This window comes from Plectropomus leopardus, chromosome 11 (genome assembly GCF_026936395.1).
Source record: "Plectropomus leopardus strain MGB_pleo_1.0 chromosome 11, ASM2693639v1, whole genome shotgun sequence".
In the NCBI taxonomy this organism is placed as follows: Eukaryota; Metazoa; Chordata; class Actinopteri; order Perciformes; family Serranidae; genus Plectropomus; species Plectropomus leopardus.
The window spans coordinates 17,055,906-17,078,327 of NC_142186.1; the positions used below are offsets into that span (position 1 = coordinate 17,055,906).

At 41.5% G+C, this 22,422-nt stretch overlaps 1 protein-coding gene across 2 annotated transcripts; it reads right to left on the reverse strand.

The window, feature by feature from the left end:
- znf1035 (zinc finger protein 1035) lies at positions 1 to 21,761 on the reverse strand. Of its 2 annotated transcripts, XM_042490500.2 has the most exons (5): positions 21,292 to 21,761; positions 18,507 to 18,592; positions 12,136 to 12,193; positions 9,428 to 9,491; positions 1 to 9,322 (listed from the first exon to the last, which is right to left on the reverse strand). In XM_042490500.2, the coding sequence occupies exon 5, from the start codon at positions 9,277 to 9,279 to the stop codon at positions 724 to 726; it is 8,556 nt and encodes a 2,851-aa protein (XP_042346434.2). In that variant the 5' UTR covers positions 9,280 to 9,322; positions 9,428 to 9,491; positions 12,136 to 12,193; positions 18,507 to 18,592; positions 21,292 to 21,761; the 3' UTR covers positions 1 to 723. The 2 variants fall into 2 exon arrangements, with proteins under 2 accessions (XP_042346434.2, XP_042346435.2); XM_042490501.2 differs by lacking the exon at positions 18,507 to 18,592.
- Positions 21,762 to 22,422: the final 661 nt, after the last annotated feature.

The window sequence follows — 22,422 nt, forward strand, 5'->3', positions numbered from 1 at the left end:
GATTTTCTAGTTGACTTTACTCCATTGAATACATCAACAGAAATTTCTTAAGAAAGTAACATCCTTGGGTTGTGAAAAGAATATTCATTGCGAACATATTTCAAAAGTATGTACAAAAAACTTGCCAACTAATAACTTGAAAAATACAACCGTTGATATATACAGAGAAATGTTAAACTGAAAATTACAAAATTATCTATAGTACATGAGGTCATAGAAAATAGCAATAGATTAAAATGACCAGTTTGAAATCTATATTACATTTTTATCAACAAAACTGACTATATGTTGTTTGAAAATAAATGTCAAACATCAAAAATGATAATGTTTGATAAAAAATGTCCACCTTTATCGAAGACTTCTCATAAATATCTCATCCCATCATGCATTGTCTGTATTAATAACACAGAATGTTAAACAGCTTTGCACAATTTTGTCATGGATTTACAAACACAGTCAAGAAACTATCTGGCTAATTTACTGTATACAAATTTCAATATCAGAACTAAAAATATACACAATGTCAATAGAAACACAGGAGGAGATGCCCTGTCATTGTGACATGAGCCAAGAGCTTTGTTAATTCCTCACAAGAGCCAAAAATAGAAATTGGATCCAAATTGTAATAACAAGTGGAGGTACACAGTCAGGTGTAAGGCATGAAAGGAAATTTCAAGTTACTTTAGCTAGTTATTCAAAAAGGAAAATGGGATGCAACAACCATTACTGAGAGGACCCAGCATGAGTCTGTTGATGTTCCTCCAAAAGGTGAGGAAAAGCAAAGGCTTTGTCACATTCTGTGCATTCATATACAATCTGGCCAACATGACTTTCTTGGTGCTGTTTAAGATGAGACCATTGGCTGAATGACTTGTAGCACATATCACAGCGAAACTCCCCAGCTTCTTTTTCAGCATGCAATCTCATATGCAAAGACAGCTCTTGTGCTGTGTTCAATTCGGTATGGCACTGGGTACATTTGAATGTATTTTCAGCTGACTGAGCTGTGGTTTTTTGACGATGCCTTCGCTCGTGCTCTCTGAGGTAGCGCCTCCTAGCAAACACTTTTCCACAAAGCCCGCATTTGAATGGCTTCTCATGTCGATGCTCTTTATTTTGATGTTCCAAGAGACCACTTTTTGAGCTGAACTGCATTGAGCAGACAGGGCAATTGTATCCATCCTCTCCGGTAACATCAACCTCCTCCTCCTCTCGCGCTGCTTCATAATAACTTGGAGGGGGTGTCTTCACTGGTGGATTTGAGTTATCAGCCTCCATTGCTGCATGCTGTTGATGGGAACAGTGGTGCTGATGGAAAGCCCCTCTTCCCGAAAAGCTTTGACCACACTCGCAAACTATGCATTCAAATTCAGTAGCTGATGTCACATGACAGCGCTCATGTTCTTCAAGCTTACTTCCAGAGGGAAATGTCTTTTTACAAATTTTGCATTCAAAGGTACCATCGGGATGTGTGGGAAAATGATGAATCAGTTCAGTGGCACTGGTAAAACACTGGTGGCAAACTGGACATATGAAACGGCGTGACACAGCTCCATCTTTACCTTCAGTGTTTTTAGTTTCCGCTGCAGTGTCCACGTGGCTCTTCAGATGGCTGAGGTAGCGCTCAGAGGAGGAAAAACTTCTGTTGCATTGATCGCATGGATATTCGCAATTAGACCATGATAGATGATGAGTGGTCCTGTGCTTTTTCAGGTGAGATGCATGCAGAAAATGTTTATCGCAGTCTGAACATAAGTATGACCGCTCTTTTGCTGCATTGCAACCATGCTCTGAGAGCTCCTCTGGGTCTCTAAAACGCTCACCACAAACACCACAGCGATATTTAAGTTCTTTAGGGGATACCAATGAGCTTTCAGAAGGTGAGGCAGACTTCTTGTGTTCTTCCCTTGAAACTGAAGGTGCATCTGACTTGGAGTGGCTTTTCCGATGCTCAGCTCTACTACTTTTTGAGAGAAACATGCGATTGCAGATATCACATGGGAAGTTCTCTTCACGGTGGGTAGACATGTGTTCTGCCAACTGTGAGGGTCCCGTGAAACTTAAATCACACTTGGAACAACGGTATGGACGGCTCTTTCCATGAGTATGCTTGTGTTTCCGCAGAGCAAAGAGCGAGACAAAGCCTCTTCCACATGCCTGACATTGAAATTCAGACTTGTGCATTCGTTGGTGCTGCTGTAGCTGTGATGCCTGAAAAAAACATTTACCACATTCTGCACATTCATGCGGTTTTTCACCCAGGTGACATCTCTGATGATCCTCAAGACTTTCAGATGTTGGGAATGTCTTACCACACACATGGCATGGGAAATATGGCGCAGAGTCTGAGTCGCTGTCCTCACTGCCGTTATTCTGATCCTCATCACTTTCACCAGTTGTACTCACTTGACTGCTGGATTGTTCAGCGCTGCTCTTATCCTGTATAGTTCTCCCTCGATCTTTCTGCTCTTTTTGATGCCATTTTCTATAATGTCTTACCAGAGATTTTTTTACTGCATAAGCCTTGTTACAGAAACGACAACTATATACATCATCTAGATGCTCAATGCGGTAATGATTACATAAAGATGGTCTTGTCCAAAACCTGTGATCACACAGTTTGCAAACAAAAGGCCTGTTTGGGTCATGGCATGTTCTATGGATTTCAAGCTCAGACATGGTGTCAAGTACCTTGGGGCAGTTAGGGCAAGGGAATTTCTTATTAATTTCATGCATCCTCATGTGTTTTTCAAGAGCTCCTTGACTAGAAAACACCTGCCCACACTTAATACATGCATTGCGCTTTTTCGCTTGTTCCTCTCGTCCATGGTCTTCGAGGTGACTAATGAGCAACAGGCCATCTGTGAAGCTCTGGTCACATTCCGAACATTGGTATTGCACAACTTTCTTTTCTTTACTTGAGCTGCTTTGCACCTGATTTCCCACTGAATTTTGTGAGGATCCATCCATTGAGTCATCTTTGCAGGAAAAGCTGGTCTGCAAAACCCCAGTGCCAGTTGATTTGGAGGCATCATTGAACACTAGAACAGGGTCATTCAGGACCAAATCAATCTCCGCTTTCAAAGGGACTTCCAACTGTTGGCTTGAAGTTCTCTCAGAAATACGTCCAAATCTACATTTCCTGTTATGATTACGGAGAAGACTTTTATTCCAAAAGCCCCTCTGGCAAGTTTTACAGTTAAAGGGAAACCCCACTGCATGAACACGCAGATGACCAGTTAGTCCAGCTTTATTTGTAAAGGACATGTCACACTCTGAGCAGGAAAATTTCTTGGGGGCCTCACTTTCAAGAGATGTATCTAGTTTACAAGTCAAATTAGCACCATTACTAAGCTGTTTGTCACCACTCTCATCCAAAGGCTCTTTTTTGATGTTTGGTATATTTGACAGATGGTGTTGCAGGGGAGCAGTGGGCACTGGTGGAACCTTTGTTTCCAGCTGGTGGGCATTTAAAAAATGCTCTTGAAGCTGTGAAAATAGTAAGAAGCGGGAACTACAGTATGCACAAGAAAAGCCTTTTGGTGGGCTTTTAGAGGTTGGCTGTAGGCTTTGGGAAACTGTGGACTTTGATGATCTTGGTGTTGAAGTGCTTGATTTTTCAGTGCACTTTGAGGCATGACGCTGCATATAATCCTTTCTTATAAATCTCTGTCCACAATAATCACAGGCATATGGCCGCTCTCCTGTGTGCAGTCGGGTGTGCACGCCCAATTGCCAGCTGTTTCCAAAAGCCCGGGGGCAATAACTACATACATATTTGTGCTTTTTGTTAAAGTAAGGCTGAACTTGTAGTAGAATTCTTTTTCTCTTTCTTTTTTGCGAGTCTGTCACACTTTCAGTAGGAGGATTGGTTTCTGGTGGTAGAGAAGCATTTGTTCCATTGGAGCGCTTTCTGCACTTCCTCATCTTCTTATGCTTTTTCAGAGTTTTTTCATGAGAGAATGATGAGCCACAGTTTGTGCACTTGAATAATTTTGTAGTGTGGAACATAGTTACATGTCGGGAAAGTTTAGACTGAGTTGGAAAGCTCCTTGAACAGACTTCGCACTTGAATGTCTCCTGCTTTTCAGCAGGCTCCAGGCCAAACTTATTTTGCCAACCCCTGCCAACATCCTCTAAACTGATTTTAGGAATACGGATCTCTAGTCTTGTTTTTTTCCCTTTACAGCGAGCCTGATGTACTTTGAGATGATCATATCTTGAAAAGCAGTTGTCACAGGCTCTACAGCGATATGGCTTAACTTCATTATGTGTCAAAATGTGACGTCTCAGGCTTCTTGATTTCATGAAAGTCTTGGTGCAGAACTTGCACTTGTAATCAGCTTCACCTTCAGCTTGGGGCTTTTGTGCTGCCTCTTTGAGAGTAGCTGTCTTTGGCAACTGTGTTGAAGCATCACCTTTGACTTTTGATTGCCCCTCTTTGTTAACACCATCACAGAAAGCTTCATGCTGCAAACACATTGTCTGACTTCCATAACGGTTTCCACAGTGCATACATGCATAGGGTTGTACTCCAGTATGTGACACAATATGCCTCAAGAGTAATGATCTGTACCTGAACCTCTGTGTACAGTGAGAGCATTTAAAGGGAAGCATTTTGGTTGTATTAGACTTTGAGGGCATTACAGGGGCATGGCTTGTCGGTGAAGAGCTTTTACAGACATTGCCATTTGGAGATGATAAGCCAGAGCTGAGTTCTGTAGTCACCCCGCAATTACTCTGATGTTGTTTAAATTTTTGAATTCCAAAGTACTGCCCACATTTTGAGCACAGAAGCAGAGATTTTGTTTTGTGGCCTTGGAGATGATTTTTCAGCCGCATTTTCTTGAAAAACCTCCGTGGACAATAGGAACACCTATGTGGCCCTTGTGGCTTTGTGTCTAATTCTATCTTAGACTCCATCGTGACAACATCACTGGTTTGAGCAGGCAAACACTTCTCACTGTGAAGTTTAAGGTACAAGTCACGGTAAAACTGTTTTCCACAGTTAGTACAAGAAAAAGGTTTGTCTCCAGTATGCATGATCATGTGGCGCAACAAATACCGGCGATGACTGAAATCACGTTTGCAGAATGGACACTGGTATGTTGAGGACCCAGTTATATGTGTAAGACAATGTTTTCTTAGTATCTGGGCATCATTAAATACCTCTTTGCACAAGGAACACTGTAATTGCTTTGGATCACTGTGCTCTTTCACAGATTCCAAGGGCTGCTGTGGTTTTAGTGGTGGTCTCTCTTCAAGCTGTTTTGCCTTGTTTTCTCTACGTTTGTGTCCTTCTAGATGCCTAAGGAGATGTGCAGGATACTGGAACTGGAGATGACAATCTGGGCATTGAAGCATTCCTCTTTTAAGATGTGTGCTTCTGTGCTGGATCAGTTCTCCGATAGTTGGAAGAATCTTTCTGCAGACAGTACACTGTATCCTCTTCTGGTGAATGCTTTTGTGACCAATCAGATAGGCACGTTTCTTGAATCCTTTTCCACATTCAGGACAGCGGTATGGTCTTTCACCTTTGTGATTGCGCTCATGTTTCTGTAATGACTGTGGAGTGGAGAAACCACGTTCACAAAAACGACAGCTCAAAACAAAACTGTTATTTGCTTCAGTTAATTTTGAGGTATCTGTACCATCTCCGGTCTTTGTACTACTCTCTCCAGTCTTTGAAGTACTCTCTCCAGTCTTTGTACTACTTAAAGATGTAGGGTTAGACAAGGTAGAGAAAGCTGAATTCCTGTACTTGAACACTTTGCCAGTAAGTTTAAACAGCTCATGCTTCTTCATATGTCTGTACTTTCCAGAAGCATGACAGAAAACTGCTGGACAAAGACTGCATTTGTAGCGTCGTACAATGTTGGGGGCTGTCAAAGCTGGGGTTGCTTCTTTTTTCTGCTCCACTTCCTTAGACTCTTTTTTCTGTTCATTTTTCTTAGACTGTATTTTCTGCTCAATTTCCTTGTCCTGTCCTTTGTTTGTTTCTTTTTTCTGTTCAACCTTTTTCTTTGATTTTGCTCTCTCTTTTGTGAGCCGATTAAGACAGTCTCTGAGGCAAAATGCTTTAATATGTCTATATCGGTTAGATGGTAACGTGAAGGATACGTGGCACAAGGGACATCGATATTTACCAGAAATTTTTTCCTTGCCACCATATATTGAAATTTTGACGCAGTCACGTAAATGCCGAGCTCTGTTGTAGGAGTACTTGAAAAGCCGTGGACAAAGGGGACATTTATATTTTCCTGTTGTCTCATTTTGCAGTTTTTTGGTTTCCTCACTGTTGCATTTAGTGGTTGACTGACTTGACGAAACCACCAAAGTCTTTCCTTTGTGTATGTTGTAGAAGTGCTTTTTAGCCTTGGCTTCAGTTAAGTAGTATTTACCACAAAATCTGCACTGATGGGTTTTAGAGATGTCAACTAGCTTTATGTAACATTTGGGCAGATTTGGATAAGGTTTGTTGTGTACCAGGTCCTCTTGCGGTGGTGTTTCTGGTAGTGTTTCGGTTTCTTTGATATTGGGATCCGAATTTGAAACCGGAAGTTTTGCCTGCTTGCATCTACCAGGTATTCGCTGGTGTCTTTGTAGGCATCCTGGCTGTGCAAAATATGATCCACATGCATTACACTTAAAGGGTGTTTGGCCAGTGTGAGCCCTCATATGCTTGATATACTGAAGTACTTTTGAAAATATTAGTCCGCACTTCATGCACTTGTGTCCCCCGCGACGTTTTATTTTCATCAGTAGGCTGGAATCAGAAGAAAGCTGCGGGCTTTCTTTGCTTATGTAACATACATGTTTTTCTGCTTGTTCATTCCTTATCAGGTAGAGATTACAATTCTTGCAAAACTGGAAATTGTGCACAATATGGCAACGATGGTGGTGTTCAATAAGATGATCTACATTGTGGGTGGTGTATTGGCATTCTGCGCACTGATAAGAGCCACTCCTTCCATTTACTGACTCTGAGGTCTTCAGTATTACGACAGGCTGCAGACATTTTGTCATTTGTTGAGAGGATTTGAGCTGAGGTGCTTGTCCTTCTGAAAAGCCCAAGGTGTTACTGTCAGGTCTGGCCAAAGATGTGTCTTTACAGTGATTTGTGTCGATATTAGTTTCATCAGCATCACATGAAGAATCTTCTCTTGACAGAGGTTCACCATACAGCATGCCAAGCGCTGAAGGCTCCTCTGCAGATGTGTCTAACTCTTCAAATGACTCTCTTGTATTTTCAGCAACATCTCCAGTAACACTTCCTGGTTGTAGAGCCACTGGACTGGTCACTAGTGGGTGTGGCTGATCTGAAGAAGAGGTTGCATTTGTATTCTCTGCTGGATTTGTCCGTTCCTTTTCTTGGCATGGATTTATGTTTGGACTTGAGGGGTTTGACTGTGAAGAGGATTCTAAACCATCAGTAACATTTTGCTCTTTATTGCTACCACTCACAAGAGGGTCAGTACAAACTGGTTCTGTAGAAGATGTTGTGGTTTTCTTCTCTGATAGACTTGTCCTTTCCTCTTCTAGACAGGAATTCATGTCTGTGCTTGGCCTGATTGGCTGTAAGCAGGATTCTCCTTGACTAGAAAGATCTTGCTTGTCCTTGTCACTTGTAACAATGTGAAGGCTGTCAGTGACACCAGGATCATTACCATCTGGATCTGGAGAAGAAGTGGTGTTTGTCTTGTCCGCTGCACTTGTCCATTCTTTTTCTAGACAAGGATTCATGTCTGTGCTAGAGCTTTTTGTCTGTAAGCAGGATTCTGAATGACTTGCAACACTTTGCTCATTCTTGTCACTGGCATTGCTGATATGACCATCACTCGTCACAGCGGCACTCAGACATATCGCATCCTGAACTACACTTTCGTCAGACTGGTGCTCTGGTAGCTTCAAACATGAATCAACATCCTGACTGTTTCGTTTTGCGGTACTAGTGCATTTCCTTCTCCCATCTTTTTTTGGATTTGAAGATTGAGAGATATTTGACAGAAGTTCTTTGTCCTGACAGTCAGTTTCCTCATTTTCATTTTGTCCAACATTGGAGTTGGAATTTGGGGATTTCTCCTCATCATTTTCAAATGACACTGATTCTTTTCTTTCCCTTTGTAGGTCTTCACTTTTGTCCTGCAAGTCCTCTCTTGTATTTCTATCTTGGCCATCTGTGGAGTTAAGATTATCAAATCCCTCATTTTCTTGGTCAGATGATTCCTTCATTTCCTGTCTCAGAACTTTTTTATCTGAGTGACACTGCTCATTGTCCACTGTAGCCATGATAATCGGAGTAGTTGGAGCAGTCGGTTCCTTCCCATTACCATCTGGATACTTTTCTGTTCTTTCACCAGCTAAGTTTTTATGGCCACTTATTGAGATGCTTGAATTTTTTCCTGGATTGAGGTCTGTCTCTGCATCCTCCTTTCCTGTCATACCAGGACCACCTCCGTAATCGTTTTTATCAGCTACAGTGTCGCTCCCTGTAGTTGTCATCTTGTTAGAAGTAGTAGAGGACTGATTGTGCCCTGCGCAAGATTTCACATTTTTGTCTGAACTTTGCGTCTTATCTTGGGAACATTCAACCATGTTTTGTCCTGCTGACACATTTGATGTACCATGCAAAATTACATTAGTCTCTGATACATCAGTGCACTGATTCTCAGCTGCAAGCATCATATTTCCAGTGTCAGAGAAAAGCCATTCTGAGGAGCTATTTTTTGTACTATAATCAGTTTTAGGTTTTGGAACTGAATTACTTGCCATGAATTTACAAGAGGGCCTTGTTTCACTTACATCTGATTCAGAGCAGCTACTGACATCTGAGTAGTCTTCAAGAAATGATGTAGATAGCATTCCACAGTCTTGCTTAAGTTCTTGTAAATCATTTGCAAAAGATGAAGGAAAAGATCCTGATGATGATAATCCATCTGTGCCAAAATCTGGGATATCAGTATTTCCACATCTTGGCAAGTAATCTTTTCCTGTTTGTTCTCCATCAGCTTGCCATTCTGTGTCCTTGCAGTATCTTTGATAAAGACAGTCTGAACTGGGATTTTCAATATTAGGATTTGAGTAATAGTTCGTGTTGAAGTTTGAGTTTGTTGCAGGGGCTTCATGTGAAGCCACTGCGACAGGGAAGTCATGATTTCCTATGAAGTTCTCTATATGCTGAGAAAGACTTCCCTCTGACTCTGATGTCCTTCTCAAAGTGCTCGGATCTGATGATAGGGGTGGGAGGTTATGATAGTATGAATCCCATCCATGAGCCATTCTCTGCAAGGATCAGAAAAGCTAGGGCTTATTTGACCCAATCCTGAAAACACAAATAAGCATAGAATTACAAAAGAGAAACGTCAACCATTTTGCAACCCCCCCACCCCCCCCAAAAAATCACAACAATTGAAGAGAAAATTCTGACCTTTTCTTGGACACACAAGGACTGGGACTGTCCAGGATGATATGGGTTACATCTAAGTGGAAACCTGGAATATATATACTAATATCATTATTGTGAACATTTTACAAGCCACAAAAAATAATCTAAAAATGCTATCAAATACCAGTTCAATATGAGTTTGCCACCAGGTAAACTTACAAATTACCATTCAGTGTGGAGAGTGTGGAGTGAGATGTGGCCAGACACGAGTGAGTGTACACAAATTCCCTTTGAAAATTCCCCCATTACAGAGGTTTATGTTAGTAGTGGAAGAGATTGTTTGTCCCTATGAATCCAAGACAAAACTGGTTTCAGGCAAACAAAGGGCAAACGGTCCTGTTATTGGTGATTTGAAGAAGCTGATGGACAGGGGGTCCCCTCCCATAGCAAGCTGTGGGGGGTGGAGTGGGGGGCATTGCAAGCCAGGTGATGGCCTACAGCAGAGGGCACTTGGTGCAGGTTGCCTCATAGACACATAGTTAATCCATAGCTACGGGAACTAACTTCTGATGCATGAAATATATGGGAAAATGCCGGAGCTTGTGCAAAAGGTGGTCAAATACTGATGAGATATGGGTTTTCTCATCTCACTGCACAGCACTTGACAGCAGCTGAAAATTTTTTAGCATTGGGTTTGGACTATTGGTTGGGAAAAAAAGCAATCTAAGCAAATGTTTAAAGCAATAAACTGGCAATGAAAATAACTTAGTTGCAGATCTCCTGGACACTATTTTTTCAGGATTTCCTAGGATTAGTTGGACAGGTGTAGTGAAGATAGTGATTGGGTCAGATTTTGCAAAGGCATGTCACTTGGAGACATGTACTGACTGATTGTGTCCATGCACCAAACAGGCACTGGGCTTCTTAGAGTCTCTGGTGGGACCTTGGAGACCCAGGACTAATGGATAGACTTGGCAAACCCAAAGATGTCATGAGGTATAAGCAGGAACACTTGGCATTTTCAACATCCCTGGGGAGGGTAAGGACATTTAAGCAAAGTGAGTCATATTCAAAGCCTACAGTGTGGATATGGCTTATTAGAGGTGTGGCCAGAAGTACATCAGTGCCCATCACATCTTTAACCCAAGAAAAATTTGGTGGCGACATGCTGTGAGGGGAAACCATCAGGCTAAAGGGGATGGCCCTTAAGGCAAAGCTGGTCTGTGAAACATCTAAATCAGCAAACAGATATCAGGAGGCTAGAAGGACTGCACCTTTTGCTGTTATAGAAGCAAAAAGTTGGGTATGGGAGGAGTTTGGGGAAGCAATTGCAGAGGACATTTACAGACCTCAAAAAGATTCAGGCCCACTGTTTAGACAAGGTCATTTGGCAAGGTGCTGCTCTTATCAATCACACCTATGCAAGTGCACAATTGCGGCAGATTACTTTGAAACGTGAATGCTGCATTTCTGTTGCTTACCTTGTGTTCGGCATGACGAAAGAGTATAGTTGCCAGCAGCATAATTTTCCAGAGTGGCAAAGTCAAGTCTCTGAGTATAATTAAGTGCTTTGGCATCTTACAATGCCTTTAAATTTTGTATCTTTTTACCAAAGGTCTGATTTTGGTGTGAATGTCTGCTTATCTCTCTTGCCTGGAAGGGTTGCAATCAGTCAAGACTGTTCCATTACAACTGGGTGGATACCCTAGGGCAGACCCAAAACATGTTGGAAAGCTTATATATCCCATCAGGTCTGGGTAGGCAATGGGAACCCCAAGGTAGAGCTGGATGACATACAGTAGCTACGGATAGGGATGTCTGACCTCTCCTCCTTAGCATGTGACCTTGCTTTGGATAGGCCTTAGCCCTCTGTAAGGGACAGCATTGGAGGACTCTGGAGAGCTGTACTCATCTCCCTATTTCTCTGGCAGACTTAAGCAGTACACGTTTGGAAGACACCCACTTGATGTGGCATAGACACAGCTAAGTAGTCCAAGGAAACACAATGGGAAATTCCATGCCTTCTATTAACAGGGGTGATGATTATAAGTAGTTGAAAAAGTCTGAACCTATCACTTGGAGTCTTAAGAATAAATGCAACAGTTTTTTATTTTTATTATCTGGCTTTTCCCTTGGATACATATGATGTTCCATCCTCCACAGAACCACTTCACTGAACCTTTGCAAACAACTGAACAAAACTTTTCAGGAATACTTAAAGCAAAAGTAGTGACGATCATGTGGCAGATATTAGTTTCATGGAATGGAGTCCACCAGTAGGTAAATTTTGTAAAAATTACATTCTGTCATATTTGCTGTAATGGTCACTATATCCTGATAGTAATACATGACAGACAAGACAGACATGTTTCTCTGGCTCCTCTAGTGCTCCAATGGGCATTTGTGAGACTCCACCACCTTGTCTAGCGTGTGCACGAGCAATGATTGGGATGCATTAGAGACTATTCCTGTCTCTTATTGATTGTTGTTGTCCAGGTGTGATAGATTCATGCAAATTCCATCAGGTGCACTACAAGGAGCCAGGGGAACCGGATTTTTTCACAGATTATCAGTCTCATGGATGACTATCAGGATATAATGACAAATTCAGCAAATATGACAAAAAGTTGTTTTAAAAAAAAGTTACCTGCTGAACCTTTACATGTGTAATTTGTGTGTATAATCTGTGTAATTTTCTTTCAAAAAAACTTTTTTCAAACTCACAAACTAATTTTAAGAACCATTTGTACCTGGTGTTAAATGTCTGCTGCCCTCTAACTCCTCCTGAAAGACACCAATCCTGGCTGCCTGTAAAGGAGAAATAAATACAATAATTATAATAAATTATTTTGCATTTGTTTTTGCAAGATAAAAACTTTCATTATGGCAATTGCTCCAGACCAGACAGAAATCAAGGCTTGTGCCTTTGAAATGGGCTGTGTGAGACCAGGAGACAGGTCTGGATAAAACACATAACCAGTCTACTGCAGGAGATAGAAATGTTCTGGCTTGTTTGTATTTCTTTAAACCAAACACAATTGACATCGCTAAACCCAGGATGCAGCAACTATGCCCAAGTGCGAGAAAGTGACATAGGTAGCTTGTTTTGTCAGGAAGCAAGCACTGTCATTGATATGTCTCCACAAAAGAAAATGCATGCTGCTGCCAGGGTAAGGAGATGTAGCAAATCAAATCCAATTGGCTGTATCTGGAAACGGCTCAACATCAGGCATGAGAGCCCTAGGAGATGGAGTCAAGGCTTTTTGGAAGTGTGTTCAGAGGTCGTTTTATTCCACATAGATCTTTGCAAAAATTCACCAAAATAACAAAGCACAAGTGGAAGGGGAAGCATCCTAAATAAGCTGGCCAAGGTAGACTTATAGCCACAGTCTACATCTGGTTAGTCAGACTACCTTACAGGAATTGATCATTTCATTGTGATTTTCAGTGTAATTTGTATGAATAAAACACACTTAACTTCATTTGATTAGCATGCCTGCTATCACTGGTGGAAGTAGACAAGAAATTAGGAGTTTCTTGGCGCCGGTGGTGCCAAGAAACACTATCGCTTCAGTCCACAGGGGCCGACAAATTCAACACAAAATGAAAGGCCCTTTGTGATTGCTTTAATTTCATAAATAATGCATGAACTCGGTTGTTTAACAAAATGTGTTAATTTTGGACAAGCCACTAACAAATCATACATAGGTGATCTTTTGCTCTTTAAAGCTGAAGAAGTGAATTGTTGTCAACAGTCAGCAGTTCTTCATAAATTGACTTTTACTTCCAGCAGTACTGTCTCATCAAAGCATACAGTTTATGTGATCAAGCCAATACAGCTGTGGATTCTCTGAAAACATCAACTAAAACAAGAGGCAAATGGATGCGGCTACTGACAAAACAAATAATCCCTCAGGTGAATCAGGGTTACAGTAAACTAATCCTTTTTTCACTCTAAGGGTTCAACCAGGGTTGAATCAGCGTTGATATCACCCCTTTTTATACTGACTGTTTAAGACAGGAATATGGTGCTGTTATGCCTCCTCACCATTCTGTATAAAAGATACCATCGCAGAATTGGGGGTGGGGGGTGGGGGGGTGGCTGAGACAGTGTCTGTGTAAGAGAGACAGATGACAGGACAGGACCATAGGTGGGACAGGTTTGATGGCATGTAATTTGTGCAACTCACAACGCATGACTTAAAAAGCAGCTGGCAGCTAGCAGATGTTAGCAGCTAACAAAAAGAATAAAAACAGTGGCTAAAAATTTATATTTAAAAAAAAAAAAAGAGAGATCCAGGGGCCACTTACTCTGAGAGCAGAGGACAAGATCAGCCGCCGTATAACAAGAACAGTAAAATAATCGTAATTGCCATGCACTGCCACTCTTCTTGTTTATAAAGCCCTGCAAATGCATACATTATATGTCTCACTAGAGGCAGATGCTGTTACGTTACAGGAATCTTATCTAAAAATCACACACTTGGAGCAGCATGATGCGGCAGTATAAAGAAGGGAATCTGTAGCTTCTGTGTTGCACGATCTCTGTGTTAAAAGGGTCAGCCTGCCTTGATCGATTTGGCTTTGCCACACAGATGGTCAAAAGGATGGTCAGACAAGAGTTGATTTCAATGTGAATGGCACATCGTCATTGTCGCTAATTACTAGGGCGGGGCAAATTACGTCATTGGTTACAGTCGTGACACAATTGTCACAGGTTGCAGCAACCTGTAAACAAATAAAATTGACAAAAGAAGGGTTGAACATAGGTTAAATAATCCATGTCCTACCCTGGTCATTGGATTGAAACCGGTATCTTGGAAGGCCTTTCTCACAACAGGCATTTGGACATGGTAAATTGTAGTATAACAGACAGGGTATTGTGCGTGCTGTGTGTAGAATAGTTTAATGGCACACTTAAATGGAACAGAGCTATCTTCACATTAATCTAGCACATCTACCACCAGCAGCTCCTCCTTTTCTGACCCTTGCAATGGACAACCACGTCCACCTATTAACTGTAGATATCCTTAGAACACTGCCACCTGTCCAGCAGGGCCAAGTCTTGGTTTCCAGTCCAACATCACAGCATCAATGTTGCATTGTTTTGTATATATCCGGACAACCAATTTAAATATAAAATACAATGTTGTGTAAAAATGTACTTCAAATATTGATGGGCATAAAGCATTACATGATTTTGTGGTACAATCATCAATCACCTGCTCAATACTGACAAGAGACAGGCTGGGATGTCAGAGATGTCTCTTGCTTACTAAAGTCTGACATTGTGCTCACATGTGCATGGTATAAGATGTCTCAAAAAAGTGTACAGATGTAATGCCCAGTAATCCTCCAGATGTTTTGCTAAATCACTGCTTGCAAATTCAGCTGCTAAGTGCACAATGCTTCCCACATCTAAGACAAAGATGACGCATGACTGACAATGGATAGATAACAGGAAATGAGAGAGAGATAGGGAATGGTCCCTGGCTGGATTTGAACTGGCAACGTTGCATTTAAGGCTGCATTCACACCAAATATGGCCTTGCAGTGATTAGACGCAAGGCCATGCAGTGATGTGAGTGTCACTTTAATGGTACTTTGTGGGGGAGTGAAGGGTGGAGAGAAAGCCGTCTCCCAATCTCAGTAACTGAGCATTTGTCTTCTGTACGTTTTTTGTTGGCTTAGGAGATCTATAGACCTCATTTTTATTATCATTACCGTAGTTTCTTTTCTGCCACAAAAGAACAACATGCACACACATACAAAGCCAGTGCTCTGCCAAGTATGATAGTATATGAGCTGTCACTACATACTTAATTTCTTTTACTTACCAGAATATCTAAAGATAAAACGTAAAAAGACTGAGGATGTCTTCTCAGTCTGACTGACAGTAAAATGAAAATCTGAATCTATTTCAACTTTTTGCTGCAGGCAGAGCTGGTTTCAATGCAGCTCTGCATTTTCTACAGTGCCTGCGGCCCCATTGCAGCAGCCTAAACCCCAACCCCCAAAAAGTGCACCGGGCCTGGAAGCCAATTGTCGTAGTGGCCAAACAGTGTAATTACACTGTCACGTGATGCCCTGTGGCCCAAAAGTACTTTTTCTAAATGACTTGCATGGTAAAGGAGTATGTGTATATAAATCAGTGGATACACACCAAAACCCCCACTAACTGACTCATTTTCGCTATCAGGATTTGATCCATTCAGTATGGTAACATTTAGAAAGTTGAGAGGAGCTGCACGATTGGATCATTTTATCCGCAACTTAGTGTAGCGCTAATTTGGAAGTGCACAGCTAGGTCTTGTGTGTGTGTTCTATGGGCCATGCAGTGCGGAAGCAGTGCAAATCATCCGGGAAATTGTATACGCAGCAGTTGGACTTTTTTGGCTATATGTGTCACTGAGCAACTTTCATTGGAATGAATGCTGCATACCTCCAACACTGTATCCAGTTCTCTGAAAGTGTCTACGGCCTTGAGGCAACACCCACTTTCAAATGAAGTCAGAATTACTTTGTTGCTATAAAGCTGGACTTGCTGTGAATGCAGCAATTCTCAGCAACTGGACCACAAGAACTGCACTGTAACTCAAGATTGCCTGCTAGCTGCCAAAATGTAGGGCAAACTAGCTGGCTCAGTAAGAAAGCCAGACGCAAGTACGACACAAAGACAGTTTGATCAAACAAGATGTTCCATGCAGTCAAGTATTTTCAGACAACAACAGATACACTCCTCCAGCCTACTCCACCACAACAAATGCATTGAAACCTTTGGTGTTTTTTCCATGAAAAAAAAAACCCCCACAAAAAAACCCAGAACGTAGCAGACACCATCTGCAGCTTATCAAACTACTACTCCTCCTTAACCATCTCACAGTATTGCCCTATTGTACATAAAGCTCCTGGCATAGTCCTCGATCAGTCTGGTGCTGATAATATCATTCAGTGGAGGGTACACAAAATGCCTGGTGACAAACAGCAACTGCCCACAGCTTGCATTAGGACAAATGGCTGTTGTGCATTCCAGCAGAATGAAACCAAGGATGTGGAGAATTGTGCAATTTTACTTGTTTCCACTGAGCATGTTCAGGAAAATGACATTTTAGGAGCGATTTCTCTCTCGCGAGGCCCTGTCCTCAGCTTCAACAAAGTTTTCCATAACACAGATTCAGTAGTCAGTAGTAATGACGTTGAACAAGTCTGTTGCAAAGGAATCTGTGGCGCAACCTGCATAACTGACTGGACAACAATCTAAGGATGATGAGAAATATTCTGGAAAATGACAACAAATGCAAAACGAAACCATTGCTTTTTGTACAAAGGGTCCTTGGTTGGGTCCTTGGTACCAGTGCATCATCGAATTCGTCAAGATGTTGTGATGAGTTCCTTTAAAACTTAGCTGGGAGCTCAGAAGACATTTGAAAAGCCTCACATTTGCTAGCACCAGAGGACAAATGCACAAATCAGTCTAAGCACAATACTGTAAAACATGCCATCTTAACTTGCCTTGGCCACATTGTGCAATCGAAAGGACAGTTGAAAACAGAGGAGCTGATCGGGCTTCACCACACGACACAAGAGCTGACTGGGCAAGGTGAGTACTTGTTGCCATGGTGGCAGAGCTTTCTGCTTCCTGTTCAAAGTGGCACGAGCATCATACAATTTACGCATCTCTCTCCCACTTACTAAGTGACAGGGAACACTGCTAAAAGAGTGCAGTTGACATGCTCAACAACAGAAATATCATGTAACCAATAGAAAAATATATAAAGGACAGTGTTTCCCATACACTTATTTGTGGAGGTCCACCACAATATCAACATCAACTTTTTATTATGTAAAATCTCTCTCTCAAGTCCTTTACATTTTTACACAGAACTAAAGGACGGTGGCATCATGCTGCTTCAGTGTGTGATTTTAAATAGTGTGCCAGCATCACTGAGGAAAAAAGAGGCATGACAGGTGTAATGTTTGACACCTGCCTCTAGTGAGACATAAAACATGCATGTCGGCAGTGCTTTAGAAACAATAACTATAGAGTGGTGAAGTGATGAGTCCTAAAATGCTGAAGTCCATTAGCCTTTTAGCACTTCGGTTCCCTCATCTTCAAGTCTATGGGTTTTTTGAATGGGTTTTCGGTAAAATGCCTTAATTAAGGTCTGGTTAACACAGGCTAAAGATATTGAGAGGTTTTGTTCTGCAACAAAAAATACATAAGCTTGAACATGATTTTTGAAATTTTAAGGTTTTACTCGTCTAAAAAAAAGGTGGTTGCTAACAAATGCTTAAACGGGACCACAGTGTTTGTCGGGGATGTTAGACGTCATCACACTGGACATAGAAACTCAGTAAACCCCCTTATCTGTCTCGGCAGAGTCGCACTCAAACTTGTAGATGTATCTGTTTATAATGTTTTCGTGTTTTTACAGTAGTTGTAGAGGTGAAGTTTAAGTTGTGCGACCACGTTGTAGTTTGTGTATAGCCTAACAATAGCTTTTTGCTTATGGCGATTTCAATTACGCTTCAAAACACACAAAAGTGGTGTTCAACTCTGAAGATTATCACGCTGAACTAAACGTGTAAGTCTCATAAACTTGTGTTCATCACAGAGCTGAACATCCCATTCAAAAATCCCATATGATTTTTGACGAGGGAACCAGTGCGATGCTTACTTCCTGGTTGGCCCACAAAAATATGTCATCCCTTTACCACTTTATTGCATAACATGGCAACTAAAATAGCAATCACCTTACCTGTATATGGCTGCTGATCATGTCTTCTGCTTGGTGGGTAATGATCTCTAGAATCTCACAGTTTTAACAATTAGCAGACATGTTCATCTGGAGATAACTGCTGCAAGCTGAGTTTTAGATCTACCGCTTTAGGTTGCACACATCGTGTGCCAGCAAGACGTCACACCTGCACTGCCCACAATCCCGTTCTGCCAGCTGTCTCTTCAACATAGACCTTGATTCAACACTGTTACTACCTCTGTTGCTAGCTCAAATCAAGACAGCTCTGTCCCAGCATCCCAGGAGCGTATCTTTAATACACAGCAGCGTCATGGCGTAGTGGCGTAGTGGTGTGTCATAGTGGCGTAGTGTGTGGAGATTACCTCATTTGGGAGAGAGTGGGCCGAAACTCCACAGACTTTCAGCTCGGATTCAGCCAGTGCAAACCCCAGCCATTGCACAACTGCAGCTACCAACACAGAAAGAAACTAATCTTGAAACTCTGTATAGTGATCCATCTAATATTTTGAATTCCTAGGAAGAATGCTTTATTTGGATTTGACAATTTACATAATTTCTTATGTGAGCAACTACATTTATGTGGTGTACCACACGCAAGGGCAGAAAAACATCAATAACTAAGAGTGTCTTGCAGAAAATATGATCCCTCACCAATGCAATCTCTCGGGTAGATACAGAAGAGGACCGTGTCCTTCTCTATGCCGTTGCTCTTTGCTTTTGAACAGTTGCATGCAACTTTCACTCTGTGCAAGCTCTGGTCTCGACTGCTTGATTGAGGTCAGTTAGCACACACCATGTCATGGCCTTTTTTGATGTCAACTGCTAATTAAATCTACCACCATTGTTAGAGTCTTACTGCGTAAGCAAGATCTGCTTGGAGACCGGCTGCAGAGTATATACAAAAGGGGGTGGAAAAATCAAACTGATGCAAAGCCATTAATACAGCATGTGAACAATACCTTCATTTAGCATTTTGCACAATTGTCTGATGGAGTTAAATGATCCTAAAGACTATGGTACTGTAAAACATCCTCCAAACACCTAGATGTAAAATTATAATATCAACAGTCAAGATTTACCAGCCACCATCACCACTTGAAACAGTAGTAAAATTGAGTATAATCAACATGAGGGTACGGTTACAAAGCTACAGTGACATGAACACCATGTTTTGCTTTTCTCACACTGTAGTGAATTAGAAAACATTTCAACTGGCAGTGTAGCCATGTGATGGTGGTCCAGCTGTCTTGTTTCAGCAATGAGCAAAAATGCAAAATACAATTTCTTAGGTGGATACAATAAAAAATAAACAAATGCACAGCAAATGCAACCTAGCCTAACATCAGTCAAAGCCAGGCAAATCAGATCTCACACAGATCACCAACTAAATTATAACTATTGCCAAAAACTAAATAAGCATGTGCAAAGCCCACATATCATAATACATAATATAGTGTACATCACTTTTAATTAGGACTTATTTGTATGGCGTCTTATTTGATAGTGATGTGCTTGTTGTTTCCTACTTTTCATTGGTGTGTTTCATGAGATGGCTTTTTGAAAAATATTTGAGAAGGCTTTTATCAATTCATAACCAAATTGGCTTATGATTGGTAAATTTATCTACACTTGTACATACCAGTAAAATCTGAACATTATTCTGTGGGATTTAATATCTATTCACACTGGCCACTAAATATAATGCAATGCAACAGCTCAGCCATAAATTCGATATTAATTAAGATAATAATGTCCAGTTTTGATTAAAACTTTCAGAACCCATCTAATCTAACTATATGTTTATTACCAAGGTTTCAGAGTGCAGTGGCATTGAACTAGACTGCATTATACTGAGAGGTGTTTCTCATGTTTTTCTCAACTTGTTAGCAAACATGGGGTGGGGGGTAATATTAGAAAAACACTTCAATATAATGAAGTCCAGAACAACACCACAGCTAATGACAACTTCAGTAGTCAACATATTAACCCCCCTTTGAACACTTTTGTACAAAAATTGGCTGTCATAAGCTTTTGAAGCTGTACATTCGAGTGTTTAAGTGTACCTAATAAAATTGCCTTATAAAAGTGGGGTGTATATTGTTTAACGTTGAGTCTCATGCTGAAGGATCATGGGATATCATGTTAAAAGCTTTCTGCTCAAATTTTATGTGGCAGTGCAGTTTTTGAAACTTGTTTATGTCAAGATATGGACAGATGAAGCATTTACCTTGTTTCTCTCTGTGTTTGTGCTTTTGCACACTGATGAAAAACACTGACAAAACTGATTGCGGGTTTGCGGGAGGCTAGTGGATCAGACACGATCCAAAAGAGTGGTGAGGGACTTTTGCACTCTTCTCTAACATGTTGTTCCTCTCTACCTGCTCTCTATCATATTCTCAAATGATATCTGTCGCAATGTATATATATATATATATATGTGTGTGTGTGTGTGTGTGTGTGTGTGTGTGCTTCATGTAACAGCACTCTTAGCTAGGATTTTCCTTCAGGGACTATGGACTGTTAAATTTCTTTTATTATCACAGAAGTTGATGAAGCATTTTATGTAAAATCTATGGGGCAAGATTATAGCTCAGATCATATTTAATTCATCTGAGGGTGACAACTTTGTCTTGTTTGAGAGCTTGCTGTGCATATTATATCCCCTTTAAAACAAGTCAGCAGCACATCAACAGAGGTGCCCCAAGCCTAATGATTACTAGCAGGTGTAACGTTATCAGAAAAATTCTCTTACAAACTTATGTTTTGTTGTTCGTGATAATTTGCACAGAGATGAGCATGTTATGTCAACTCATGTTATAGTTTTCAATCGGACACTCCGCTGTATAACCACCTGGAAACTGTGTGTTGTTCTGGTCTTGATGTGTGTTATCAGCTGTACTTTAATCCAGCCTGAACTGAGAACAGCAGACAAAAAGGATACGGTAAAATGCAATCAGTTCAACAAAATCATCCTCAGCAGCGGTCAGGTTTGTGAATCGAGCCACGTGTTGGTTTCATTTTACACTGACGTGGTTGATATTTTGAGGGAAGCTAGCTAACTACCACAGTCACTAGCACAATGCTATGTAGCACTAATAAGATGAGCTAATGACTCGTCCGCAGTTAGTCTTTAGTGGGACCCCTTACCAGATCGGTGCTCCGTGTTTCTCCTATTTGCTTCACCACCGACTCCTTTGTGGCTTTTCGATTACATCGTCCGTGTTGAAATAACAGTCCATAGACATAACATGTCGGCTTTCTTTGCCAGTCCGCGGAGAAAACGATTGTCCTCCTTGCAGATGGCTTCCGTGTTTCCTGTGAAATGCCGTCAGGACATCCCTTTTCTTTCTGGACTGCGAGTCGATGGAGATCGTTGAATCTGAAACCAAGTGTTTTCCTTCACGATTTGAGTTAAGCGGCTTGTTGTGCCTCAGGCAGCGGCTAGAAATCCAAATCCGCCTCCATTTTCTTTATTTGCGCATTTCCAGACAATGTGCCCGAAATTGTACGCAAGTTACACAACGGCTTGATGACAACCAATAATAAGGTGCGGGGTCTTGGAGAGAGCCCGCCCCTACATGCTCTATGGCTGACTCAGCCGGAGCCTGATGGAGCGGCAGCACGACTCCTTCCGGGCGACCGCACCACGGTTCCCTCCTTGCTACAGCAGCTGCCCCTACGTGCTGTGGCAGACAGAAGGTACTACTTGCACTGACAGCAACTGAGCTGATCAGTGAAGTCCTCAGGAGGGTTACAGTGCTCCCCTCTGCAGTTTCAGTACCACTCTGTTGATTTTACATGAGTGTGCAGAGCCAGGTTACTGAGGGGGGCAATCATACTTGTGTGCTGGACTAGATGTGGTTGGTCTTTAAGGGGTTAATAGGTTCCATACCACCATTTTGTGTGCAAGACTTGATACGAAATGGCGCCACCTTTTCTTGCGCTGGTCTACAACAAACCCATTTTTTAAGGGAGGAGGGGGGGCTTCTAATGAAAAAAAAAATCATAGAGAAGAACAATTCTAAAACATATTCTGACATAGTGGGTGAACAGGATCCACAGTGGTCACAGAGTAGCACCAGTCATCTTGCTCATAGACTCACAGACTAATTGATCCTAGGTTATTGAATTTGTTCATGTGCACAACTACTATGTGCAAATAAATGTGGACACACCAATGTGTTAACCAGTCACTCAGAGAGGAAAAAAGGTTCCATTCACTGGTATAAAAGGACTGGTTTGAGCCTGTCTTGTGGGAGTCACAGGCATGACAAAAAA